Source organism: Alternaria viburni, assembly GCF_023758015.1.
Source record: "Alternaria viburni strain BMP 2772 chromosome Unknown scaffold_4, whole genome shotgun sequence".
In the NCBI taxonomy this organism is placed as follows: Eukaryota; Fungi; Ascomycota; class Dothideomycetes; order Pleosporales; family Pleosporaceae; genus Alternaria; species Alternaria viburni.
This window is the reverse complement of record NW_026055773.1, coordinates 1,477,211-1,502,686: the sequence shown is the minus strand read 5'-3', so window position 1 is coordinate 1,502,686 and position 25,476 is coordinate 1,477,211. Positions and strand designations below refer to the sequence as shown.

At 54.2% G+C, this 25,476-nt stretch overlaps 7 protein-coding genes across 7 annotated transcripts; 6 read left to right on the top strand and 1 right to left on the bottom strand.

Annotated features, from left to right (window-relative positions):
- Positions 1-1,020: 1,020 nt before the first annotated feature.
- On the top strand, positions 1,021-3,446 carry J4E79_002782 (uncharacterized protein; the record flags this gene model as incomplete). Its single annotated transcript, XM_049351679.1, has 6 exons — positions 1,021-1,103; positions 1,285-2,479; positions 2,529-2,789; positions 2,842-2,971; positions 3,021-3,295; positions 3,384-3,446. 6 exons carry the CDS (start codon positions 1,021-1,023, stop codon positions 3,444-3,446), a joined length of 2,007 nt encoding a protein of 668 aa, XP_049214317.1.
- Positions 3,447-4,097: 651 nt separating this feature from the next.
- On the top strand, positions 4,098-6,584 carry J4E79_002781 (uncharacterized protein; the record flags this gene model as incomplete). The annotated part of the gene is made up of 2 exons (XM_049351678.1): positions 4,098-6,134; positions 6,189-6,584. 2 exons carry the CDS (start codon positions 4,098-4,100, stop codon positions 6,582-6,584), a joined length of 2,433 nt encoding a protein of 810 aa, XP_049214316.1.
- Positions 6,585-10,085: 3,501 nt separating this feature from the next.
- J4E79_002780 (uncharacterized protein) lies at positions 10,086-11,116 on the top strand (the record flags this gene model as incomplete). Its single annotated transcript, XM_049351677.1, has 2 exons — positions 10,086-10,184; positions 10,277-11,116. 2 exons carry the CDS (start codon positions 10,086-10,088, stop codon positions 11,114-11,116), a joined length of 939 nt encoding a protein of 312 aa, XP_049214315.1.
- Positions 11,117-11,266: 150 nt separating this feature from the next.
- Positions 11,267-15,006, bottom strand: J4E79_002779 (uncharacterized protein; the record flags this gene model as incomplete). Its single annotated transcript, XM_049351676.1, has 2 exons — positions 11,267-13,037; positions 13,085-15,006. 2 exons carry the CDS (start codon positions 15,004-15,006, stop codon positions 11,267-11,269), a joined length of 3,693 nt encoding a protein of 1,230 aa, XP_049214314.1.
- Positions 15,007-16,053: 1,047 nt separating this feature from the next.
- On the top strand, positions 16,054-17,556 carry J4E79_002778 (uncharacterized protein; the record flags this gene model as incomplete). The annotated part of the gene is made up of 2 exons (XM_049351675.1): positions 16,054-16,081; positions 16,136-17,556. 2 exons carry the CDS (start codon positions 16,054-16,056, stop codon positions 17,554-17,556), a joined length of 1,449 nt encoding a protein of 482 aa, XP_049214313.1.
- A 930-nt stretch (positions 17,557-18,486) lies between these two features.
- On the top strand, positions 18,487-21,764 carry J4E79_002777 (uncharacterized protein; the record flags this gene model as incomplete). The annotated part of the gene is made up of 2 exons (XM_049351674.1): positions 18,487-19,032; positions 19,080-21,764. 2 exons carry the CDS (start codon positions 18,487-18,489, stop codon positions 21,762-21,764), a joined length of 3,231 nt encoding a protein of 1,076 aa, XP_049214312.1.
- A 2,023-nt stretch (positions 21,765-23,787) lies between these two features.
- On the top strand, positions 23,788-25,476 carry J4E79_002776 (uncharacterized protein; the record flags this gene model as incomplete). Its single annotated transcript, XM_049351673.1, has 1 exon — positions 23,788-25,476. One exon carries the CDS (start codon positions 23,788-23,790, stop codon positions 25,474-25,476), a length of 1,689 nt encoding a protein of 562 aa, XP_049214311.1.

Genomic DNA, 25,476 nt, shown 5'->3' with positions numbered 1-25,476 from the left:
CAACCTGCCAGATATGTAGAACTTGTACTCTTGACAGTCTGGTCACAATGGTGTGCTTGGGGCTTGTGTGGTGTCATACCAAGAGCTTTGTAGGAGGGTTCGGCACCTTTGTAGCCGAGCTTGTAGCTTACGGAGGAGCTCCTGCTCTTCGACACTGCCCAGGTGATGACAGTTTTGCAAGTCATTATAGGCCGACTGCGCCGCCTGAATTCGGGCTATTGCGTACGGCCGGGACATATTGTGCGGTCGCGAAGTTGCGGGCCGGCTGCCTGCCGAAGCTGTTTTCCTCAGGGTCGAGCATGGATATCTAGGTACATGGTGATGGTAAATAAGTGCCCGCCCTGATGAGCCAACATGTCGCTGCGCGCGTTCACAGCATGTGAAGCAGGGCAAATTGGATGTCGCCAATTATTGGCAGTCAAGCAGATTGACGGCGGATCGGCACAGCAGTACAGTCTGACTGGCGTGGTGTGCTAGTGATCCGGAGAAACGGAGGGCATCACAGGATGCTATCCGTATTGGATCATGGTGCCGCCCACGGAATACGTGTGGGCCCAGACAGAAGCCAGCAATAAGCTGTTCGTCATATTCCAGTCCCCGCAGCGAAGGCACGCGAGGGGTAAGGCTACATCACCAACGCCCTGCTAGAGTCGCAGCTCATAAGAGTGCCGTTCGCCCATCTCGTGCTCTGCATTACAAACTCCCTCTCCCAACCGCGTCGACTCAATCTCGAACCTTGAACAGCCACGCGAAGCTCCACTTAAGCAGCTGTTTCCCGAACATTCACCAACTTCACTCCGGCCCCTGCGGCAATCAAGCGTACCGCCGACCCCTTTACCCGGAATTGAGACATATAACTGTTCTGGACAATCCGTCCGTCTCTGACCTGCGTCCTGCCAGACTACGCTCCTACGCTGGTGAAGCTGCTGAACTGTCCTCGTCGCGAAATTGCAGCGCGCCGAAGCCGAGCTCCTTTGCCCCGCCAGCCAGGCTAAATAATCCACATCGACCAGCCCAGACATGTCTGAAGGAGACGTCAAGCCGCCCGTCGTGGCCGAAGCCCACCAGGTGGACACATTCCACGTTCCCAAGGCGTTTTACGAGTGAGTCTCTCTGTTTGTTTGGTCATTGCATCATACACCAAGACAATGACAGCTGCGGCGTCATCCAAGCTCCAGAGCTCGCGGGTGGGCGGGGTGACCCCGCGCCGCCGAGCGTTTGGCCGACCACCAGATCGCGATCGCACCCAGACGAGAGCCCGGCACGCAGCTAACGCGCGCACAGCAAGCACCCGCACTCGAAACCGCATCTCGAGAACCTCGAAGAGTACCAGAAGCTGTACAAGGAGTCCATCACAGACCCGAAAGCTTTCTGGGGCCGACTCGCGCGCGAGCTGCTCACGTGGGAGCGCGATTTCCAGACCGTGTCCTCGGGTAGCTTCGAACACGGCGATGTCGCGTGGTTCGCGGAAGGCAGACTGAATGCCAGCTACAACTGCGTCGACCGCCATGCCTTCAAGGACCCCAACAAGCCTGCCATCATCTACGAGGCCGACGACGCGGGCGATGGCCGCATCATCACATACGGAGAACTCCTCCGCCAGGTCTCGAAGCTGGCCTACACACTCAAGGAGATGGGCGTAAGGAAGGGCGACACCGTTGCTCTGTATCTGCCTATGATTCCAGAGGCCGTCATCTCCTTCTTGGCCTGCACACGTATCGGTGCCGTTCACTCCGTTGTCTTCGCGGGCTTCTCGTCTGATTCGCTACGCGACCGTATCATCGACGCTGAGTGCAAGGTCGTCATCACCACAGACGAGGGCAAGCGCGGAGGCAAGACCATCAGCACGAAGAAGATTGTCGACGATGCTCTCAAGCAATGTCCCGGCATCAGCCACTGCCTGGTCTACAAGCGCACCGGCGCCGAGGTTCCCTGGACCAAGGGTCGCGACTGGTGGTGGCACGAGGAGGTGGAGAAGTACCCCAACTACATTGCGCCAGAGTCGATGAACTCGGAAGACCCTCTGTTCTTGCTCTACACCTCAGGGTCCACCGGCAAGCCCAAGGGTGTCATGCACACAACCGCAGGCTACCTTCTCGGCGCAGCAGCAACTGGAAAGTACGTCTTCGACATCCACGACAACGACGTCTTCTTCTGCGGTGGTGATGTGGGCTGGATCACAGGACACACCTACGTCGTATATGCCCCTCTACTGCTTGGTGTAGCTACCGTCGTCTTCGAAGGCACACCTGCCTACCCCAACTTCTCGCGCTACTGGGACATTGTCGACAAGTACAACGTCAGCCAGTTCTACGTCGCCCCCACTGCGCTGCGGCTGCTCAAGCGTGCGGGTGACGAGCACGTCAAGCACAAGATGAAGAACCTCAGGATTCTCGGATCTGTTGGTGAGCCAATTGCCGCCGAAGTGTGGAAGTGGTACTTTGAGATTGTCGGAAAGGAGGAAGCACACGTTGTTGATGTGAGTTGCGGCTGAGTACATTCATAGACATTATTGCTGACTGAGACAGACTTACTGGCAAACTGAGACTGGCTCCCACGTCATCTCACCTATGGGAGGCATCACACCCACGAAGCCCGGATCCGCATCTTTGCCATTCTTCGGTATCGAGCCTGCGATCATCGACCCCGTGTCTGGCGAGGAGATTCACGGCAACGATGTCGAGGGTGTACTGGCCTTCAAACAGCCGTGGCCCAGCATGGCCCGCACAGTTTGGGGAGCACACAAGCGATACATGGACACATACCTGAACGTATACAAGGGCTACTACGTGAGTTTGGGCAAGCTGATTACTTACATGCAAATTCTAATAATATCTGCAGTTCACTGGAGATGGTGCCGGACGTGACCACGAGGGCTATTACTGGATTCGCGGACGTGTTGATGATGTTGTCAACGTCTCGGGTCACAGGCTGTCTACCGCTGAGATCGAAGCCGCGCTTATTGAGCACCGTACGTTATGTCCGAAAGTCCGATATGCAAGTTGCTGACGGTTGCGCAGACCAAGTGGCTGAGGCCGCCGTGGTGGGTATCAATGACGAACTGACAGGCCAAGCCGTCAACGCTTTTGTAGCGCTGAAAGACGGCACAGAGTCAAGTGACCAGGTGAAGAAGGACTTGGTGATGCAAGTGCGCAAGTCGATTGGACCGTTTGCGGCACCGAAGGCCATTTTTGTGGTGCCAGATCTGCCAAAGACGCGATCCGGCAAGATCATGCGCCGTATCATGCGCAAGATCTTGGCGGGAGAAGAGGACCAGTTGGGCGACATTACAACAGTAAGTCTGAGTTTTGCCAATATTCTTCTCTTGTTGACGGCGATGACGCGTACTTGGTGGGATGATGTTTACTAACGCCTCCCGACAGCTCTCGGATCCGTCGGTAGTCGACAAGATCATCGACATTGTGCACCAGTCTAAGAAGAAATAAACGGCTCGACTTGGCTCGCGTGGGCTTGGTTGCCATGGGAGGGAAGCATACGAAGCTCTGCTAGTGTGGTGGGGAGGAGTTCAGTCGCGCTTGGAGGGAACAAGCGCCGAGCAATGGCAGTCCTATAGTGAGACGCAGGCAGTATGCGCGCTGAGGCATGACCATGCTGTGTTTGTTTGGGCGGCCGCCGTGCGCGCCTCTATGTTTAGTACGGATATAGCACGAATATGCAGCCGCTAGGTTCACGTTGACTGGAATTTTTGTGCATCCGGCTGTTCCTGCGTGGAGCAACACGACAACAAACGCGCGAATAGCGGCGCAACGGCGTATACAGATACGAAGCAGAGCAGTCTACGGCGCAGAGGTGCAGGCAGGGTGGATAGTTTCATTCGTGTCGCGCCCAGACCCCCTCGCTGTCCGCTTGCCGGGCGCCAAGACGGTGGCTGGCCCTTCTGCACAGCCCCCCTGTAGACGATTACGACTCTCCATTATCGCTCGCCATCGTTCACCCAGCGTATAGCCTTTCGCCTCTACTAGCGTTTCTTCTGTATACACGTACTTTGCCTACCCATGTCTCTCGTTGCGTTGTCGTAGCTTTCGCTTTTCACCACCCTCCCCTTCGTCTCCTGAGCGGAGAAACACCGCCACACGATGCGCATCTTTGGGAGTCTCCGGGCCGCCATCACCATCGGCCTCGCCACCATAACAGCCGCCTCATCGCACGCCCGCCCACCATTGCAGAGCATTGCGCTCGCTAAGAATGCCGACATCCTCACACAAACACACCGCGTGACCGCCGTCTCGTCGTTCGACCTCGCTTTCGACGTCTCCGGCAAGCGCATCCGCCTGCGCCTCGAGCCCAATCACGACCTCTTCGTAGACGGCGGCCGCATCACACACCTCAACACCGACGGGTCAATAGCGCGGGAAGAGCCGATTGAGCGATTGCGACACAAAGTCTACAAGGGCACAGCATGGCTGAAGAGGGGGAACCGCTGGGACAAGGTCGGCTGGGCCCGCATAGGGATACGCAAGGACGGGCTGGAACCGCTATTCGAGGGCACCTTCACCGTAGACCACGACCACCACCATGTCAAGACGGCGACGAACTACAAGGCGGTGCGGACAGCCGACGACCCAGACGTTGACCTGCGCGACAAGGAATACATGGTTGTTTACCGCGATTCGGACATGAAGAACTCTGCCAACAACGACGAGGAGCGCATGGAATTGAGGAAGCGGGCAGACAGCGTCAAATGCCCGTCAGATGAGCTGCTCTTCAACACGCAGGCAGACCACCCGGTCTTTGCTAGCATGCGCGCCCGCGACGTCTCACCCGCGACGTCCCCGTCACTCATAGGTGCCATGTTCAAGCGACAGGACGACTACCAGCCCGGAGGCAACGGTGCAGGTGTCGACCTTTCTTCCACCATTGGCAGTACGGCCGGATGCCCCGGCACGCGCAAGGTCGCGCTCGTCGGTGTGGCCGCCGACTGCACCTATGTCCGCTCCTTCAACGGTGACAAGAACGCGACGCAGACCAACATCATTGACGCCATGAATTCGGCTTCTGAGCTGTTTGAGAGCACCTTCAACATCTCCCTCGGCCTGGCCAATCTGCTCATCACGGAACCTGAATGCCCGACACAGCAACAGCAGGCGACACCATGGAACCAAGACTGCAGCGGCAGCATTACTATCCAAGACCGTCTGAACCAGTTTTCCACATGGAGGGGCCAGCAGAACGATCAATATTCACACTGGACATTGCTATCTACCTGTAACACCGGATCCGCCGTTGGACTGGCTTGGCTTGGACAAGCCTGCACTACAGGCTCTCAGGACAACAGCGGAAACGCTGGCGAGCAAGTCGCTGGTGCCAACGTTGTTATCAAAACTCAATCCGAGTGGCAGGTCATTGCTCACGAGACCGGACACACCTACGGTGCTGTGCACGACTGCACGTCGCAATCATGCGCAAACAGCGACCTGGTCAGTGCACAACAATGCTGCCCCCTCAGCCAGGGCAAATGCGACGCTGGAGGCGGCTTCATCATGAACCCTTCGACTTCCGAGGGCATTTCCCGCTTTTCCGCTTGCTCTATTGGAAACATCTGCTCTGCGCTCGGACGCAACAGTGTCAAGTCTCAGTGTCTTACCAACAACCGCGATGTCGCTCTTCTTACTGGTCCAAACTGCGGCAACGGTATCGTTGAAGACGGCGAGCAGTGCGACTGCGGTGGCGCCTCAGGCTGTGAGGGCAACAAATGTTGTAACCCCGACACCTGCCAGTTCATCAATAACGCCGTGTGCGACGATTCCAACGAAGACTGCTGCCGCGACTGCGGTTTCGCTCCTGCCACCACCGTCTGCCGCGCTTCCGTTGGCGAGTGCGATCCACAAGAGACGTGCACTGGAAGTTCGCCATACTGCCCCGAGGACAAGACCAAGCAGGATGGCTCAGACTGTGGCGATGGCCTCAGCTGCGCTTCCGGACAGTGCACGAGCAGAGACATGCAGTGTAAGACCATCATGGGTAGCTACACAAAAGGCAACGACACCTATGCCTGCGACAACAGCAACTGCATGATCAGCTGCGCAAGCCCAGAATTCGGAGCTAGATGCTATGGAATTCAGCAGAACTTCCTCGACGGAACAAGTTGTACCGGTGGAGGTCAATGCAGTAACGTAAGTTCTCCTCGACTCCTCTCTTACCTCAGTCCAAATACTAACACATCATAGGGTGTCTGCGAAGGCGGCTCCGTCGGCAAAGAAATCACCACCTGGATCCAACGCCACCTCCCCCTCGTCATCGGCCTCGCAGCCGGAATCGGCGGCGCCCTCCTCCTCTGCATCTTCTGTTGCTGCTTGCGCTCCTACCGCCGTCGCTCCAAACTCAAGAAATACGCTCAGGCTCCCCCGCCCATGCCTTACCAATCCGGTGGCAGCTCGAGGAGGAATCGAAGCGGACCTATGGGCCCTCCTCCCATGGGCCAATACAACAACGGTTACCCACCTCCGCAGGGACCGCCACCACCGAACGGTGCAGCGGCGCCGTGGCAACCAAATCCGCATGCGCCACAGGGCAATGTGCCCATGCCGCCGCCGGTGCATAGGAGTAGTGTGCGGTATGCGTAAGCTATTCGTTTTCTTTCTTGTTTTGTTTGAAAGGACTATATCACGGTCATTTACACCCCCGGCCTTGGGAGCTGATGGGATTTGGGCGAATTCTTGCATCGTTAGCGGCGTTTATTCATACTTTTGTTTCGTTTGTGTGATTCTTAGTGGTAAGGTGGTGGAAAGCCTGCCGTCTTTTGCATTAGGGATTGGGATGGATAGGGTGGTGGGAGATGGTGTTGGTGTAGATGGAGTGGAAAGAAAGAAAGAATATATCCCTCTTTGTGTGCATATTGCGTCTTTTATGTCTTGTTCTATCGCGTATCGGTGTACCTATGGATTGCGCGATTGGATTTGAGCTGTTTCGCTCCTCCCTTAGGCAACTGATGGGTCCAAGCGCTTACGTCCTGCCTGCGCCTTCCAGCCTCGATGCGACCTGCCACACCACTCTCTCGCCAGCCCCGTATCATGGCCCGCTTTTCTTACCAGCCTTGCGACATGTCGCCTTTCTCTCGTTTAGATACTCGCAATCCTCGGGTTCCGAGCCGCGAGACTTGGCCCGAGCTTCCCCAGATCGGTTCTTAAGGCACCTCAAGGCACTGGCTCACTACACGAACCCCAATCTCGGTTTGTTCCATGCGGGTGGGGCTGAAGATACAGAACCGCCACTATGGCAGGCTGCACCGTTAGATAAGAGTGTCGAGTTCGCCCCCACATACTCCTTACCTCTTGCTTTTTCGTTCGTTTACGTATCTTTTGTCCGCCGGTCATGGACGCGTACTCTATTCACTCGGATACCAATTCAGAAACCCATTCGGAATTCGACTGGGAGTATTACCGCAGTATTCGCACGAATTCTCTTGGCCAAGATACACAGTCAGATCTTGTTGGAGATATTCACCTAGAGCGCCCTCCCATCACGCCTCACACCTGTAAACACTGTCAACGTGTTGTGCTTCGAACGGAAAATTTCACTGGATCAACACGACACTTGGTACTCCCGCTTACAGTAGCTGAGATTCGACAGGCTATAGAAGGACAATGTGATTTCTTCAAGCTCTTTCTCTCGGCCGATTATTTCTATGGATCTTACCATGCAGTGTTCTGCTCTGGATGTCACAGATGTCGTTTCCATATGAACAGATTGCTTGAGCTGAAGGTGCAGCTCAAGCGCATGCTTGGTCTTGGGAAAAGTAAGAAGATCTCATATCACTGCACAAAGCAGGCTTATAATTTGAGGTTGGAGTCACTTTGGACCCGTACACTGGTTCTATTAAGGCTGAGACCCGAGAAGGAGTGGGATGGAATTCCGGGATTGCGTTACTGCGGCTGGTTCAAACCGATGGAAATAGTTGTCACTGTACCACCCCTGGTAGGCGTCCAAGGTTCGTCAAACGAAACAATCAGTGACACAGCGTTTGCCTAATACGGTGTAGGGAGATCTGCCAGTGAATTGTCAAAACGGGTCAATTTGGGCTACAACGGAGATGTAGCATCCGAGTCGACACTGGGACAGATGCATCACTGGCTTACAGAATGCCACTCTTCCCATGCTCTTTGCCGACAGGAGAAGAGTAGCTTTGTACCACGAAGACTATTGTGCATAGATCTTGGTACAAGTCCAGCAGTCGTCCGACTTGTTGAAAACTTGCAAGGCGCGCAGGTCTGTTGGGCTGCTCTAAGCTATGTCTGGGGTGGAGATCAGAAACTCAAAACTACCACCACTTCAATCGCCGATATGAAAGCTGGAATTGCGGTAGAGAGGCTTCCACAAACACTCCAGGACGCCGTCACTGTCTGCAGAGCTCTCCATCTGGACCTCCTGTGGGTGGATGCACTCTGTATCGTACAAGACGACACGGAAGATCTCAATCGAGAGCTGTTGTCCATGCCACAAATCTACCAAAGAGCGTGGGTTACCATTTCTGCGTCAACCGCGGCAAGCGTTATGGACGGCTTCTTGCAGGAAAGGTGTTATTCCCACAATTTGACTCCAATATCGCTACCGTACCTTGCCGATGATGGTGTAGCCACTGATAGGGTTATATTCCTCGGTGGTGCTAAAGGAAGTAGTTGCTTTGTCCAGGAAACCCCCATCCTCGAACGCGCCTGGACGTACCAGGAGCGACGGATATCGCCTAGAACCCTCGATTTCAGCCTCAAAGGAGTTATTCTATATTGCCACACTCATAGGCGGTGCCAAGGTTATGGATCGTTCATGGATTGGTCCAGAGATGTACATGGAGACAGTGAATCGGATTTCGTACGCCTCATAGAAGAGAGGCGGGTCTTCAAGCCCGTCTCAGAGTACCGGGAATTACCACCATGGCACGACATTGTTAGCGGTTATGCCACACGAAAGCTTAGCTTTTCGTCGGATAAACTCCCAGCGCTCTCAGCTCTTGCCAGCTTATACAAACAACGCACAGGCTACACTTATCTCGCAGGCCTTTGGAAAGAGTCTTTGGTTAGTGACCTCTATTGGTCAACCAATGGCAATAGGTTGCGGCCGCGACCAGACGAATACCGCGCGCCGTCTTGGTCCTGGGCTGCTGTTGATCTAGAACCAACCTACCTCAGCAAAAGACCAGGTGGATTGGAAATCTACGACGAAGAATCCGACACAGTGGCTCACCCAATAGCTAAAGTCATCAACGTGGCACTCAGGCAGGATCCGCCAGACTCAACCTATGGCAAGATACTTGCTGGGTTCTTAACACTAGAAGCCCCCGTACTGTGGACGAAGTTGGATCGCGACGCAGGGTATACGCGTATCAACTTGGGTGGTGATTATGAGACCGTCTATGCAGATACCAAGGAGGATGCAAGTAGGCCGGGTACCACTTCTCGCTCGGCGGTTCTGGCAGTCTTAATGATGCATTTAGTGACTGCTGAGAAGACGGGAGCCAATACATATTATGGCTTGATCCTTGTCCCAACTTCAGAAGGTAGGTATCGTCGGGTAGGACGGTTCAAAGTTTACTACAATTATGAGGTGGACTTTGACGAAGGGATTGGTTCTCTCTTCAACATCCGGACCATCACAATTATCTGAGCTGTTAGGTCTTTCATGTATTCATAGTATATATCTCAAGCCCTTGCTATATGCTGCGATCCGTCTGCTAGTGAGAATGTCTGTATTCGAAGAAGCTCGTTCGTGGTGGATGTAAGGATATACCTAAGTATGCAGATGAGGCTAGTGTTCTAGCGCGCCAAACACCTACACGTCGCGCGAGAAAGCCTCCTGGCTAAAAACGCGACAGCCGATCACATCGGAATGAGTCTTAATGTGCATGCAGCGAGAGCTTCCAGATTAGACGATCACACAAAAGCATTGCGCGACAATGTCGAATCCAAAGGTCATATACCGATGTGCCCCACCATCAACTGCCGTGGACCCTGATTAGCGATGAAGTCATCGACGCGATATTTTTAAGAACAACGCGTCTCTGTAAGGACGACTACAGTTTTCTTCTTTGATCTAGAAGTCAGACAGAAACGAAGACACATACGACAGTCAATATGTTAGCCCTCACCAGCGCAACCGGCAAACTCGGCGGCGCCGTGCTAAACGCCATCCTCGACAACAAACTCATCGACCCCAAGGAGCTCGTAGTATGCGTACGTCTCTCTCTCTCTCTCTCTCTCTCTCTCTTCCCATCTATCCCCTCCAATTCCCAATTCCCAATTATCGTGACTAACAACTCTCACAGACATCCAGCGACCCTTCATCCGAGCGCTTCGCCCCCCTCCGCGCCCAATCCATCACCCTCCGCCAGGCCAACTTCGACGACCCCTCCTCTCTCGCCAGCGCCTACAAAGACTGCACATCTCTCTTCCTCGTCTCCACGCCCCGCATAGAAATGGACTACAACAACGCGCCCCTCTGGCACGGCCGTGAAGCCCACCACCGCGCCGCCATCGACGCCGCATTGCAAGCAGGCGTGCAGCACGTCTACTACACCTCTCTTGGTTTCGCGAATCCCTCTAAAGCTGGTGTCATGCGCGCGCATATCAGGACAGAAGCGTATCTCGCGGACCTGGCGAAGGAAGGGAAGTGCACGTACACGGTTTTGAGGGAGGGATTGTACAACGAGAGCTGGCCCTTATATTTTGGATACTATTTCGGACTCAAAGCGGAGACGAGGAAGGAAGTGCTTGTCGCCGGGGATGGCAAAGTGAGCTGGACGAGTATACCCGACATGGCGTTTGGTACGGCGAAAGTACTCGCCGCGCCGCGCGAGCAATGGACTGGAAAGACGTTTTACCTGTCGCAGAAGAAAACTCATTCGCTGAGCGACATCGCGCGCATTGTGAGTAAAGTGCGGGGCGAGGAGGTCAAGCTCAAGGTTGTGAGTAGGAAGGATTATGAAGATTACTATGTGAGTGAGAAGGGCATGGAGAGGCCGAGTGTGGAGTGGTGGAGCAGCACGTATGATGCGCTCAAAGAAGGGGAATGCGAGACTGATGATTCGACGTTGGAGGCGTTGCTCAAGGAGGCAGGGAGGACGCCGAAGCCGTTGGAGGAGACAGTCGAGGAGATGCTGAAGTAGGGTAGCAGATAGTAGGATAATATGTACTCATTCTTCATCTTCATGACTAGCGTCTACTCGTACAGCATATACATGCACCATTCTTCTCCGCCCGCTCATCCACTTCCATAACACACAGCTATCCTGCCCACTTACTCCTTACTACTTCGTCTATATCCTCACCCTCGCCGCACTCTCATTCCTCTCAGCAATCATGCCGAACCCAAAGTCCTTTCTCCGCTTGTTCCCCTTGCGATCACCGTACTGCTCGTCGAACTTCTTGATCGCGCTCAGACTGCTCATGTCTTCGCTGATACTGGCGCTGATTTCCTGCAGCGCTTTGTCAAAGTGGCGTGAGTGTAGAATGCGTTTCTCGGGGAATGTGTAGTTTTGGCCGCGGACGAGGTGTAGGGCTTTTGGTGGTGTTGATGGCGAGGAGGGTTGTTGTTGGGAGGATTCAGAGGCTGTGGAAGTGGATGCGGTCGTGGATTCCGATGTTTCCGACTCAGAAGTGGATATGGCTTCAGACTCAGACTCTGTACTGGCCTTCGCAGCGGCAATGGCGGCTTGTTCGTTCTCCTCCTTGACGCATGCGAGGGCGGCAGAGACGGCAATGTTCTTGAGATCGCTTCCGCTGTAAAACGGAGTGCGCTTGGCGATGTCTGCTAGATCGACAGAGTCATCGAGTTGTTCGCCCTTGAGGTGTATGCGTAAGATTTCTTTCCGGTCAGCCTGTGTGGGCAGATCTACCAACAGCCGTCTGGGTAGTCGGCGGATGACAGCGTCGTCCAAATCGAAAGGTCGGTTTGTAGCTACCATGACAAACACGGAAAGGTCATTGAGGCCGTCCCACTCTTTCAAGAATTGGTTGAGTATGTCGCGATGCGACGTTCGTTCACGCATCGCGTCTCGGGACGCAAAGACAGCATCTGCTTCGTCGAGGAAGACGATGCATGGCGATAACTTCCGTGCTAGGGAGAAGATGGCTGCCACATTCTTCTCGCCCTCGCCCACATACTTGTCCATGATTTGGCTGCCGGAAACTTCGAGTACCGTACTGCCACTCTCCTTCGCTACGGCCTTGGCTAGAAGCGTTTTTCCTGTGCCTGGAGGTCCGTATAACAAGGCGCCGGATATCTTCTCCGTCGCTAAAATACCATAGCTAAACGCCTCAGGACGTAATAGTGATAATGAGGTAATGGTTCGTATCGAGTCTACCGTCTCGGTGGGCACATGTACTTGGTCAAAGGTCGTTTTGATCTGATCCGGGTCTGCGATACCGGGCATGAGCCGCTTTTCGTGCTTGTTGGCTGTAGATGCTATGCGTTGCAAATTTCGTTGACGCTGCATGCTCTTCTCGTCTGGACGTTTCCTGCTCAGGTCTGCCTCAAAACCTCCTTCCTGATTACCAAAAGCGTTTTTGGAGCGTTTCGGGATCGCTGCCGCAGCCTTTTCGAAAGAGGTGTATTTAGTTGTGTCACTAGACTTTAGCAGTCCCATAGCAAGCGCAACATGTGCCCAGCTTACTTGCGCCGGTGCGTCCTCAGAGGCTACTGCCTCGCTTGCTGGGCGTGTGATAAGCAGGCCGAGAGCTGTCAATGCCACCCTGTGTACCTCATCGTAACTCAACACACGGCCGAACTGTGATGAATGGAATATAGGCGCCCACTCAGCGAATCGGAAAGGACTTTGCTCCAAATTCGAGATATTGGCAGCCGCAGCTGGGTCTAAGGAGCGAAGCATGTCTTGAATATGCCATAGATTGATGCGTCGGAATTTATCTTTTTCTGCCGTTGAAAGGTCAATCGATGACGTAGAGTTGCTACCCAACGATGCGAGAGCTTCGTCAAAGTTTGGTGTGCTACTACTGCCAGACTCTGATGCGACGACAATGGTCCTGAAGAAGCCACTTTCGCCTTCGCTTTGGAGAGCACGAACTCCGCTAGTGTGTGTTAGCTTGGCCATTTCTACGGTGTGGGTAATCCTTACCTGGCGGATAGTTCAGGCGTGAGGTCGCGTGAACAAGTGCTTCCCACAATCATGACGCTTTCTCCAGCACTGCGGCGCTTGCGAACAAGCTCTTCCAGCTTCTGAACGATGCGGCCACCATAGTGTGTAGCATTTAGTTGTTTGAAGTCCGGGATGTAGATAACTTTAGACTTTGTCGGGGCGTTGAGGGTTCTCGCAGCTGATCCAACTTTAACAGTCATGCTGATGTCTGCCTTTGCAGGAGACGGCAAAGCAGAGTTGAGTTCAAGCTCGGCACCTTCTTGCTTCAGAGAGTAGTCGAAAAAGGCAGGAGCTTTTGACGATGTTTGAGACTCTTCAGACGAGTGGGAAGGGTGTGTATTGTCGACGAGACCACGGCTTTGCTTTAGGTCACCCGCATCAATCAGTGCGTCTAAGAGAGCGGCTAACTTCAGATCCTCAAGCTGTACGTCCCCAGGGTTCTGACTGCGCCCAGACTCATCGACTGTCGCATCAGATGTTCCGAAATCGCCTGCTGAGAGGCCCATGCCCTTCAAGCTTTGCGTCATAGCCCGCAAGGCAGGTGAAAGAGAGCCCTTTAGAGAAATTATGGAGAGGGGTATAGCACGGGGGCGCATTGAATTGGGATCAGGCTGATCCGTCGACGAAGACTGATTCCACTCGGAGTCGTCCTGAGCGATAGAGTCTTCTATGTCCCTCATGAGATCGCCGAGATCTGTATTCATGCGGTATGCTTCGTAGCCCAGCGAGCGTATCGAACGTGGTGATGGCTCTGCTCCTTCGCCAAGGTAATCTCCAGCAAGATGAGCAAGGTCTTGAGCTTTTAAAACAACAACGTCAGCGCCCATTTCGAGAGCAGTAGATGTTACGCATTCATCTATCAATGGCTCGTGCTCAGCCATGGGTGAGTGAAGGCTAAGGTTTGTCTTTGTAACAGGGAACGAGTCGCCAGCTGGGTGCAAGGAGGAAAGAGACGCAGCCATAGTAGCTCGGATCTCAGCAACGACCAAGGACGATAGGCGTCTGGAGTTGCCCGCCTGCCGAGTCTTTGCGATTTCCCGTTTCCTCGCAACCATGCCCAATTTGGCACTCTGCTTCTTCATGGCCTCGATTTTCTGGCGCGGATCCATGTCTTTGTCGTTCTGAATCTTGCTCAGCTTAGACCAAGCGTCCATGAAAGCAGTGTCTTCGGTAATTGTGGATATGGGTACTTCGTCTGGGCGCCCTGCTTCGGTGCTAGCGACTGCTTCGTCATTCCGGATTTGTGACTGGTGTGTTTCCGCCTGATCGATCGGTGCCATCTGCTCTTCAAGATACCTCTCCACCTTGAGCTTCTCGTGATCGTCCAGGCGCCTGTTCCACAGGCCACGCACTAGTCGCGACAGGATCTGGGTAGCGTCCGAGTCGCGTGGAGCGGGTATGGTGCACGCGGCATGCTCTCCGGACTCAGCATGGGCGACTTGAACAGAGAGAACCGTGGGCGCATTGGCTACTTGTGGGTCTGCGAGATATTGCTGGCGGCGTAGTACCCTCTTCTTCAGAAACCAGTCTGGTATGTGGACAGGCGGCAGCCCTTGCGTCTTCTTCCCCCGCTGCTGGCGTCGCAAGGCAGCCGAGTACCTGCGTGAGGTTTCCCGCGATCGCTGCAGCTTCTGTGCCAAAACCTCCGGGTCTTCTGATGCTACCGCACTGTCGGCGGGCTCCTCCACTGCTGCTGCTGCCTTCTCTCGGTCCGTCTTGTTGACGTCATCTTGGTCGGCGGGGGTGCTATTGGGCGCGGGCGGCGGGTTCGAGGCTTGGGCGAGGGTGCGTGTGGTGTGGAATGCTCGTAGTCGTGGTGTCGAAGGGTAGCGGCGGCCGCGAATAAAGCGCGCTGGAGGTCGTTTCGTAGACACTCGCAGTGCGGACCGAATCACGTACATACGGACGTCGAAGGCGCTCCCAGGATTGGGGAGGAAGGGAGCCTACAGGAGTTGGCGTAGGCTGCAGAGGGGTGGAGGCGATGCGCGGCGCTGCGTCTGATGGCGATAACCATCGTCAACTTTCTTTGATATTCCCCCAGCCAGGGTCCACCCAAGACGCGCCGGCTATTCCCGCCCTATGCCCATCTTCTACCACAACACATCGCGATATATCTGGCTGCGACTGCGATGCTAATTCTACTCCGTTTATCCTTGTTAGTGATCGAGCATGTCCTTAATGCAAAGGTAGTGCATGTCAACACAAATAGATTGGCAACCTATGACGTAGGCGATGCAGCGGGCATGCGCGCATCAAGAGACATCGAGATGAAGGAGTTCGCATGTGCAAACGAGGCAGCATGCTGCGTCGTCCCATACAAATTACCATGGGAGCGGCCAGCTTCTGGCCAAGCTAGGAATATGTGCGCGAAAATGGAACGTTCTTATTGACCACAAAGTTTGGTAGACCACTCAGTGCCCTCCATGTCGACATCAGGCCTAGAAGAGTACAATGACTCCAACTTCGATTATATGCAGCATTCTGAAACGGCTTGGCCACACTGTTCAACATTTCATACAACTTGGATACGCTGATGGAGTAAGTGGGTCAGGACTGCGTGCCCGTTTGATGCGGAACCTATAGTCTGTCCATGCACTTGGATGTTTTTGAATGGGACCTGACTCCGCTGCATCTCACCAACCGGAGGTCTCAAAACCTGAGCGTGCCAACGCAGTTTGCAACTGGCATGTGTTGAATGGCCTAAAGATGCCCGGGATGGGGCGAATGCTTCATATGATATGACACTGGATGGTACCACGGATCGGTAGCGACTCGAAAATTCAACAATGAGCGGAACCATAGTTCGCGCATGGTGTTGCCTACATAACTTCCGCGACGGATAGGAGAATGGGAAACAGACTTCTCACGTATAGCTCTTAAATAGTAGGACGGTATTCGCACTCCTGTGTACTCTTGATACACAGATACCTTTTGTTGCGATAGAAAAGATGAACGTCTCCGATGCTGAACAAGCTGGTAAGTTTTGCACCTTTGATCCTTTGTGTAGATGTGAGCTTACTTCGACATCAGTCGACAGCGCCCGGCCTTCGCTCCGCGAGAAGTCGCGCTCCAGACATTCAAGTATATCCAGCATATCCAGCATATCCACCCATCCAGATGCCGAAAATTTTGGTGACCGTATAACACGGACACAACAATGCCGCATCCTGGGCTCGACCTGTCTGATGGCATTTACGTTAGTAGGCCTCAACCAGGCCTTTGGGGTGTTCCAAGCACACTACGGACGAGAAGCGGCTGTCACGGAAGGCGTCCTCATTCAGATCGAGCTATCCAAACGCCCGTTGATCTCGGCGATAGGGTCGTTAGGGAATGGAGGGCTCTTCGCCGCCTTTGGAGTGTTCTACTACCCGCATCTTCCCCAATTAGGAGGTCACGTTAGATCTTTGTGCGGATTAGGCACGGCGTTTGTTGTGATCGGATTCGCAACTGCAGTAGCCAGCCACAAGGTGAGTAAAGCTTCCCAACTGCTCTCGCATCAGTCACTTACTAGGACGCAGTTGGCAACACTTGTTGCGTGTCAGGGACTCCTGGTCGGCCTTGGAACCGGCATTCACATCTATCTTCTTGGGCCCATATTACCAGAGTACTTCCCACAGCGGAGCGGCCTCGCACAAGGTGTCATGTTTGCATGCGCGGCTCTAGGGAGCACGGTATGGGTCTTCGCACTGACGGAGTTACTCGAGACGCTCGGTACGCGGTGGACACTAGGAATTCTCGCCATATTCAGCTTCGCAGTCCTGTCCACTTCTAGTGCGCTCGCCCTTCCACCCCGAAAGTTCGAAAGACGGTCTACCGATATAGTCGGTTGGAAGGTCTTCAAGGATCCGCTTTTCGCTTCACTCGCAGTCGCAAACCTAGTACATCCGTTGACGATGGCAATACCCATGGTCTTTGGGCCTGAATTTGCCCAGTCCATAGGAACAGGTATCATCCATGGATCATACCTTTTGGCCATCAACACAGGAGTAGGGATCCCAGGTAGGCTATGCACCGGCTGGCTGTCAGACAAGATTGGACATCTGAACATGCTCATTGTTGCCACTGCTGTGTACGCCATCGCAACGTGGGCATTCTGGCTATCTGCTGCAATGACGAGCAACGTGGGACTCTACATCTGTATGAGTGTCTGCCACGGGCTGAGCAACGGCGTCTTCAACGTCGTCATAAACTCGGCGCAGAAGATGCTGTTTGGCTCGGAGATGTACTATCCCAAGAGTGGTATGATGACCAGTATACGCGGAGTCGGTTTTGTCGTCAGCGCACCGATAGCAGGCGCGTTGGTGTCGAGAGTCGCCGGTGTAGACTTGCAAGGCAGAGACTTTGTGAGGGTGATTGTTTATACCGGATCCTTGTTGACGATCTCGCTGTTCTGTCTCTTGAACGTTCGATGGTTGGATGCGAAGAAGAACGGGTGGAAGCTGGTGCGTTAGTCTCGAAGTTGAGTACGGGTTGGGCTTGGGGGAACAAATTGCTGGTGTGTTGGCGTATTTGTGAAGGATGTTAGTGTAGTTGAATGGCGCGCGAAGCTCCTACTTGGTGTTCCGTCCTGCTCTTGTCATGACAGCGTAATTGATATTGTCTTGTGGTACACCGATGAGACTTGTACATGTGTGTGCCCCACTTTTCGAATGCTGCACTTGTTCCTTTCCAACGCGATACTCCACTGCGCCGCCCGCGGTGGACACTAGAGCATGTGGATATTCTCAACCTCGCGCGTTGCTATGCGAAGTCGTTATTGCACGGCGTGTACACACGTATACTCTGCCACGTCGCAGCACTCGGTGCAGGTACTGGTCCGACGTGCCAGGGCTACCCGGGAGATGCATGACTGGGTCGCACAACAGCCGGACACCTGCGTCGATGAGCCCTGCATATCGGGGCTTCTCACGATGTCATCAGCTTGTGCAAGTCGCGAAGTCGACGGGAAATTGGTGTGGCTGGACGAGATTGTGATGATGCATGGTGATAGGGTTTAGCGAGCTGCACTCCGCCTGTTCCTCGCGCCGTAGATCGTCGCTTCCTTGCGTGTCGTGACCGCCCAAACAAAGGCCCCGTCGAGCCAATTCACCCTCAGATGCGCGTCGCCGTCTGATGCACGACCGCCCAAGCTGCAGCTTCTTTGCCCCTTCACCGTCACCACTCTAGGCCACACTCACCCCGCTCAATTGCGCACCCACGTCCCTTTTTTGATAGCGGCCGGATCCCCGTTCCGCAGTCGCAGCAGAGAATCCCTACCAACCACGCGATATTCACCTCACCTCGCCCTCCCCCAGCAAGCAGGCGCGCCTAGTGCCATGACGTCTTTCTGAGATGTCTGCTAGCCATCGCAAACCTCCTCCACCACTGACCTGGAGGCCGCGATGTCGCTTACGCCCTCCAATCCCCGGATGATGAGCCCAGCCATCGGGTCCGGCATCAAGCTCAATCCCTCTCCCTCCCCATTCTTCAAGACGACCCCGCGCTCGCCCGTCAAGGCTGGACGCGCTGAAGCCAGCCTTGCCTTGCGCCAGGTCATCGGCACCACGACCAATTCGGCCAATGCCTTCGACAGCCTGCCGTCGGCGAGCACCTTTGGCTACACGGCGGGTGCTGCCGCTGTCATTGCGTGCATAGACGACCAAGGCCGTGTCACCCAGCGCTTCTACCGCGCACGCCCGACCACCAACCCAATCAATCCCTCGGCTTCCATCTACGGCGGGCCATCCACTCCGACCCAGAATGAGAGTCGCAACCGCACCGCCGTGTCGTTGCGCGACGCCGGCTTCGGGGGCTCACCACTGCCGTCCCCCAGTGCGCCCGACTGGGCAGACTCGCCGAGCAACAGAGCTTGGAACATGAAAGAGAAGATCAAGGCGGCAACCTGTGTCAGTTTCAGTCCTGACGGGAAATTCTTCGCCGTCGGAGAGGTGAGACATGTGTCGACTTCATGCTGCATCATCCTAACTTATTCCAGACGGGCTACAAACCGCGTGTACTCATCTTCTCTGCCTCATCAGACGCCCCGTCGGACACGCCCCTCACGTCTCTCTCGGATCACACCTTCGGCGTCAACTGCGTAGCCTTCAGCCCCGACTCGCGCTTCCTTGCTAGCTTAGGCTCAGCCAACGATGGCTTCTTATACATCTGGCACATCAACTCCCGCACCGGAGCTGCCACGCTACATGCTAGCAACAAGTGCGTCAGCCACATCAACCGCATGGCATGGATGGGAAACAAGCTCGTCACTGTCGGTGTCCGCCATGTCAAGGTCTGGAAGATCGATGACCTCAACGCCACAATGCGCATTAGCAAGGCGCGCCAGAGCGATGTTTCGTTCCTCTCAGGCTCGACGCACAAGACATTACCAGGGAGAAACTGCATCCTGGAGAATTTGAAGGAGTCAACATTCACAAGCGTCGTCGCTATAGCCCGGAACAAGGCCATCGTGGCTTCTGACAAGGGAGACATATGTCTCATCGACGATACCGAATCCGACCACCGCTTCTCGAGACTGGTTGATGCCGGCTTTCCTGTCAGTTCTCTAGCAGTCGACGTCAAGGGACGACTACACATCGCCGGTAGCCAAGGCGCGCTCAAAACCTTCAACATAAAGGAGATGATCGGAAGACTGACTCCCCCGCCCTCGCCTCCACCGCGCATAGAGTCTCCATCCATCTCGGTCACAGACAGCAGTCAGATCGGTGTGATTGCTTGTCTCAAAGACTACCTTATCACTGTCGATGCACACCGAGCAATTCGACTGTCGCAACTCTGCTCCGAAGACGACGAAGGCGTCGTCGGCAACGTCGTCCACACATTGCCTGCGCACGGGCATGCTGTGTTAGGAGTTCACGCTGGTCTCACACAACCGAACGTTTTCGAGGCTTCATACTACACATGGGCAGCTGATGGGACTGTCATCTTCTGGAGTCAAGGATCCTGTAAAGGTTCGCTTCAAGTACAGCTTGAGCAGCTGGAGGATCCCGAGGCCGTTCCGAACGAGCTACGGACAGTTCGTGTCTCTGCCGATGGCGCTTTCCTCGTCGCTGGAGACAAGTATGGCGTTCTGCGGTTCATCAATTGCAACACCAAAACTTGCACATTAGAGTTCAAGGCTCACGCCAGTGAAATCACGAGCATCGCCATACACGAAGAGCCGAATATCACTTTTGTCGCATCCGCCAGTCGAGATCGCACCGTTCAAGTGTTCACCCGATTAGAGCAGACCTGGGATCTACTGCAAACCTTGGACGAGCATGTGGGAGCAGTAAACGGGGTTTCCTTCTCACGAAATGGCACTCGTCTAGTCTCGTCTTCCAGCGATCGAAGCCTCGTCGTCCGCGAACTGTTGTCTCTCGAGGAGGCTCGTGGAACGACCCGCGCTTTTGTCATGTCACGCGCTATCATGTTGAAGGCAACTCCAGTGTCGTCAGCCTGGGACGTTGATCAGGATGATGTCTTGCTTGTGTCAACCATCGACCGTCAGGTCCACAAATTCGACATCCGAACAGGTCAAAGTCTCAGCAACTTCCGTGCATGCGACACTGATGGTGGGGATGCCGTTGTTCTATCTTCGCTAGTCCACATACCACGTAATTGGGGCGCTCCACTAATAGCTGGCGTGTCGAGCACCGATAAGTCGATACGCGTTTACGATGAAAGTGGCTCTTTGGTTGCTCGTGACTGGGGCCATACTGAGGGTGTCTCTGATATCGCGCTTGTGGAAACACCTGGGCAAGTGAGTGAAGAGTTGGGCGAGAAGTCACTGGTCACAGTAGCAGTCGACGGAACTATATTTGCATGGGCTTTGGCTTTACAAGCTCCCAATCGTCAAGACATATCAAAGTCGATGGATTTGCTCGCCCCAAATACGCCTTCCAACCAGGATCTGCTATCCAACAAGCCACCTCTACGACGCGTATTCTCACAATCCGAATTAGCACGTTTTCAACGCTCACCCGTGGAAGAGACTCCTCCGAACACTGGGAGCAAGTCACCAAAGCTGCGTAAAAAAGTATCAAAATTCTCCTTGGCTCCAACCCCGAAACTTGATCCATCTCCTATGCCTACAAGTTCACGCGAAGGCCGAATAACAGCATGGAATGGCGGGGGTACAATACGCAAGAACAAGAACCGCTCCCCATCGCCACCTAGCCCTAAAAACCCGCAACTCGGCAAACGCCGTGCCTCCATGGACGCCAGAAGTCGCGCGAAAGCACCTGTCAGCGACTCTAGCAAGATCGGAGCGTCGACCGAGAGTTTATGCAGGACGTTGCGAGCCTACAGGAAACGTCTCGCAAACACTAGTGATACTATTAGCCCAGAGATAGCGAAAGAGGTGGAAAGGGAGCTTGCGGCTACCGCGAGGGCAATTGGGGAAAGGATAAAATCCAAAGCTTTTGAGGAGACGGTCATGGTCAAATTATTGGACCAATATTCCGAACGGTTGGTGACCATGCTGGATGAGAAAATCGCAGCTAGCGTTGCACAACGGGTACGCGAAAGTAGCGTTGGCAACTTCTCAGATAGTGCAGATTCGCCCGTTCTTACACAGCATCCATCAAGAAGTAGAGCAGGTAGTGAGGAGATCGGAACGGGTCGTGTAGATGATTTGGAATCGGGAACCGAGGCCCTGGTCTTAGAGACCACGGAAAGGTGATGATGGAATGAAGGTGTTGAAACACCAACGTGGGTACAGGGGCGCAACCCATCAGGACTTCGGCGCCCGGGTCAGTTTTCATGAGTCATATGGCCAGGTCGGCGTTCAATGGATTATATATCCAGCAAGTAAGCGGCGTTTAGGATAAGAGAGCTCAGAGCTCAGCATGACATGGCGTTTGATGGAGGTTGGCCAGTTGGTTGACGAGCAATGCTCCGCTAGTACTACAGCATAGGAGATAATCGTAGTCCTTAGTAAGAATTCCTCTTTTTCCAAGAGCCTTCCGTGCGCGTTAATTCTGCTGTCCTCGCATGCATCGTGATGATGTGCCTCCTCGCTGTCACAGGAACAGAGCGAAGGCCCAATCAGCTAGCGCACTTGGGCCTAGTCCGGACCCTTATAGTGCTCCCCTTCCTCGTTGGAGCAACGCAGCTTTCAGGCAAATCGTCCTCGGAGCAGAACGATCGCAGAAGCCGTTGATGTTTACAGTTTCGCAAACCAGTATCACTTGATTGGTGTAGTTCTGAAGTGACATCACACCTAACTTAGCAGGAGGCGAGAGATGGCAAGTGGCGAACACTACATTGCAGCTATGTAGCAAGGTAATTCTGTTCATGATATCAATGCCCCCTACTCTATCCCTCATGAAACGCTTCCTCGCCCACATCGACGCTTTAACACGCACAATGTCCCCTCCCGCTGCCTCACTATCGGCCAACTCTCGCGCACCTACATCCTCCCGACCAGCGCGTCTGGACGACTACCTAGGCCTCTCCCACCCACCTCTCGTCCAGAAATCCTGCATCGTCAAACCCCTATTCATAGCAGTCAAAGACGGACCCGACGGCTCCGTACCAGGCTTCCTCCATTTACCGCCTACAACCTCAGCCACGCCGTCTAGCAAAACAGCAGCTATCCTGCTTTCAGGCGCAGGAGGCGGCGTCGTGGGTCCATCGTCTATATACCTTTCCTTGGCTGATAAGCTGGCGAGTTTGAAACAGGCAGTGCCAGCGTTACGACTGGACTACAGATATCCTGCGCGGAACAAACACTGCGTTAGAGATGTGCTAGCCGCTATGAAAGAACTACAGGACTTGTATCAAATCGACAAGTTCGTGTTAGTCGGCTGGTCATTCGGCGGCGCACCCGTCTTTACCATTGGTGGGCAAGATGAGAGAGTCGTGGGATGCGCAACGGTTGCAAGTCAGACTGCATAAACGGAGGGTATACGGTCTCTTGCGCCACGACCGGTATTGCTTCTTCATGGGACGGAGGATCGCACGTTGAGTCCGCGGTGCTCGCAGAGGCTGTACGAGATGTATGGGGATGGGGACGAGAAGAAACTGAAACTTTTCGAGGGGGATGATCACGCGTTGACGCAGAACTCGCTCGAGGCGGAGCAGTGGATTGGTGGGTCCGTGCTCAGGTGTGCTGGATTGGATCCTGAGGGTGGGAAGGAAGGGATGGCGGAGAGGTTAGTGGGTGAGGAGGAGAAGGTTGGGTTGATGGAGAGGGGTGGTGATTTGAGGGGAGGGGAGAGTGTGGTGTAGTGGTGGGATGCGTGATAAGAGGCAATCTGCTATGTTTTCAGCCTCCTGAAATCGCGTTCCAGTAGTGGGTATGTTTTGACTCCATGGCTGAGCTGAGTGATGCACCTGCAGGAACAATAAGCCCGGATGACAATGTCGACTTCAGAATGCTGCCTATTACGCCCGGCGCCCAGGCTGGTCAAAACCAGGGCGATAGCTACGCCTTCGCTTGGATATATTCAACGTTTAATTATATAACGGAGATGTTTCTACGCGGTTAAGGAACCTGCGTGATAGACCGCGGCTGTGGAAGACGAACCAATCGGGGACAATGTTGTGTGAGGCTCAAAATATCTCATGCGCCACATGACTGCAGGTGTGCAAGACAAAGAAATCGCTAAAAAGAAGCAGAGATATCAAATGCCCAATATTGTTGAAGTATTTCCCGGTGTTGTCTTTTTTCCCTTCCTTTTTCTTGCACCTGCATCGCAACCATGAGTTTCAACGGCGCGAACTGTATCCTCTTACCAACTCTTGAAGCAGTCGTCGCACGCTATGTGCTCGCAGAATGTCTTCCAGACACCTCTCTCGCGATGTACTGGCTAGCTTTTACCATCCTCAACAACACAGTCCTCATCTTTCACAACATGGTCCTCTATCCTTTCTTCCTTAGCCCACTGCGCGATCTGCCGCAACCCAAAGGCTTCATCCCGCTCTTCGGCCACGGACGGTTGCTATTGAAGAAGCGTCAGGCAGGCGGGGACTGGCATCTGCAAACCATGAAGACAGTGCCCAACGACGGCATCATCCTCCGACGAGGGTTTCTTCATACTACAAGGCTTATCCTGACTACGCCGGCAGCACTGACAGATGTACTGGTGCACAAGAGTTATGATTTCGAGAAACCGTCTCGAGCAAGAAGGTTCCTGATGAGGTTCCTGGGAGAGGGCTTGTTGCTAAGTGAAGGAGAAGAGCACAGGCTACAGCGGAAGAGGTTAGCGCCTGCGTTCCACTTCAGGAACGTTAAAGAATTGTATCCTGTGTTTTGCGCAAAGTCGATGGAGTTCTGCGGCGCGATTAGGCAGGAGCTTTGTGGGCGACCAGATGGCGTACTGGATATCTGCCAGTACACATCGCGGGTGACGTTTGACCTCATCTGTCTCGCTGGTATGGGTCGAGATACCGGGTCTCTGTTGAACGCCGATGACGAGTTGATCAAGAACTACGAGGAGATTCTGGAGCCCTCCGCGGAGAAGATGTGGTACTATGTGGCTAACATTGTCCTACCGCCTTGGCTGGTCAGCATCCTACCCTGGAAGCTGCATGAGCGGGCCAGGGTTACGACGAGGAATTTGCGCAGGATTTGTTCCGAGTTTGTAGCGGAGCGGAGGGCAAAGATGCAGCATAATAATGCCGAGAGCCGTGACATCTTGTCGATCATGATACGCGACAGCGAGCTGTCGGATAAGAACCTGGTTGATCAACTCCTCACCTTGTTAGCCGCAGGGTTAGTACCCTTAACTTCAAGTCCACTCGTGCACAAAGCTGACCGGTACAGTCATGAAAGCACGTCTTCTGCCTTGATATGGACGTCCCACCTACTGGCCCAGCACCCAGCCGTTCAAACGCGCCTTCGCTCCGAGATCCAGCAATGTATCCCTGATCCAAAAGTCCTCTCGGACTCCAGCTTCAATTCCGCCAGCCTTTTGGAGAATATGCCCTACCTTAACTGCGTCCTTAACGAAGTCCTGCGCCTCTTCCCTCCAGTTCCCATCACGGCGCGCGTCGCCATCAGAGACACGGTAGTCTGTGGCCAAATCATACCCAGCGGCACCATGGTATGGATCGCTCCATGGGCAATAAACCGCAATCCGCAGCTGTGGGGCCCGGACTCTGAAAAGTGCGTACCCGAGCGTTGGATCGACAGCAAGACGGGGCGCGCGACGATGAACGGTGGGGCGGACAGCAACTACAGTTTTCTCACGTTTTTGCATGGGCCGAGGAGCTGTATAGGAGAGAGATTTGCGAGAGCCGAGCTAAGGGCGCTTGTTGCGGCGTTTGTGGGGAGCTTCGAGTTGGAAATGGAAAACCCTAAAGAGAAGGTTGTCGTAGGTGGTGCGATCGCTAGTAAGCCGAGGAATGGGATGAAGCTTAAGCTGAAGAACGTGCAGTGGGGTCCTTGA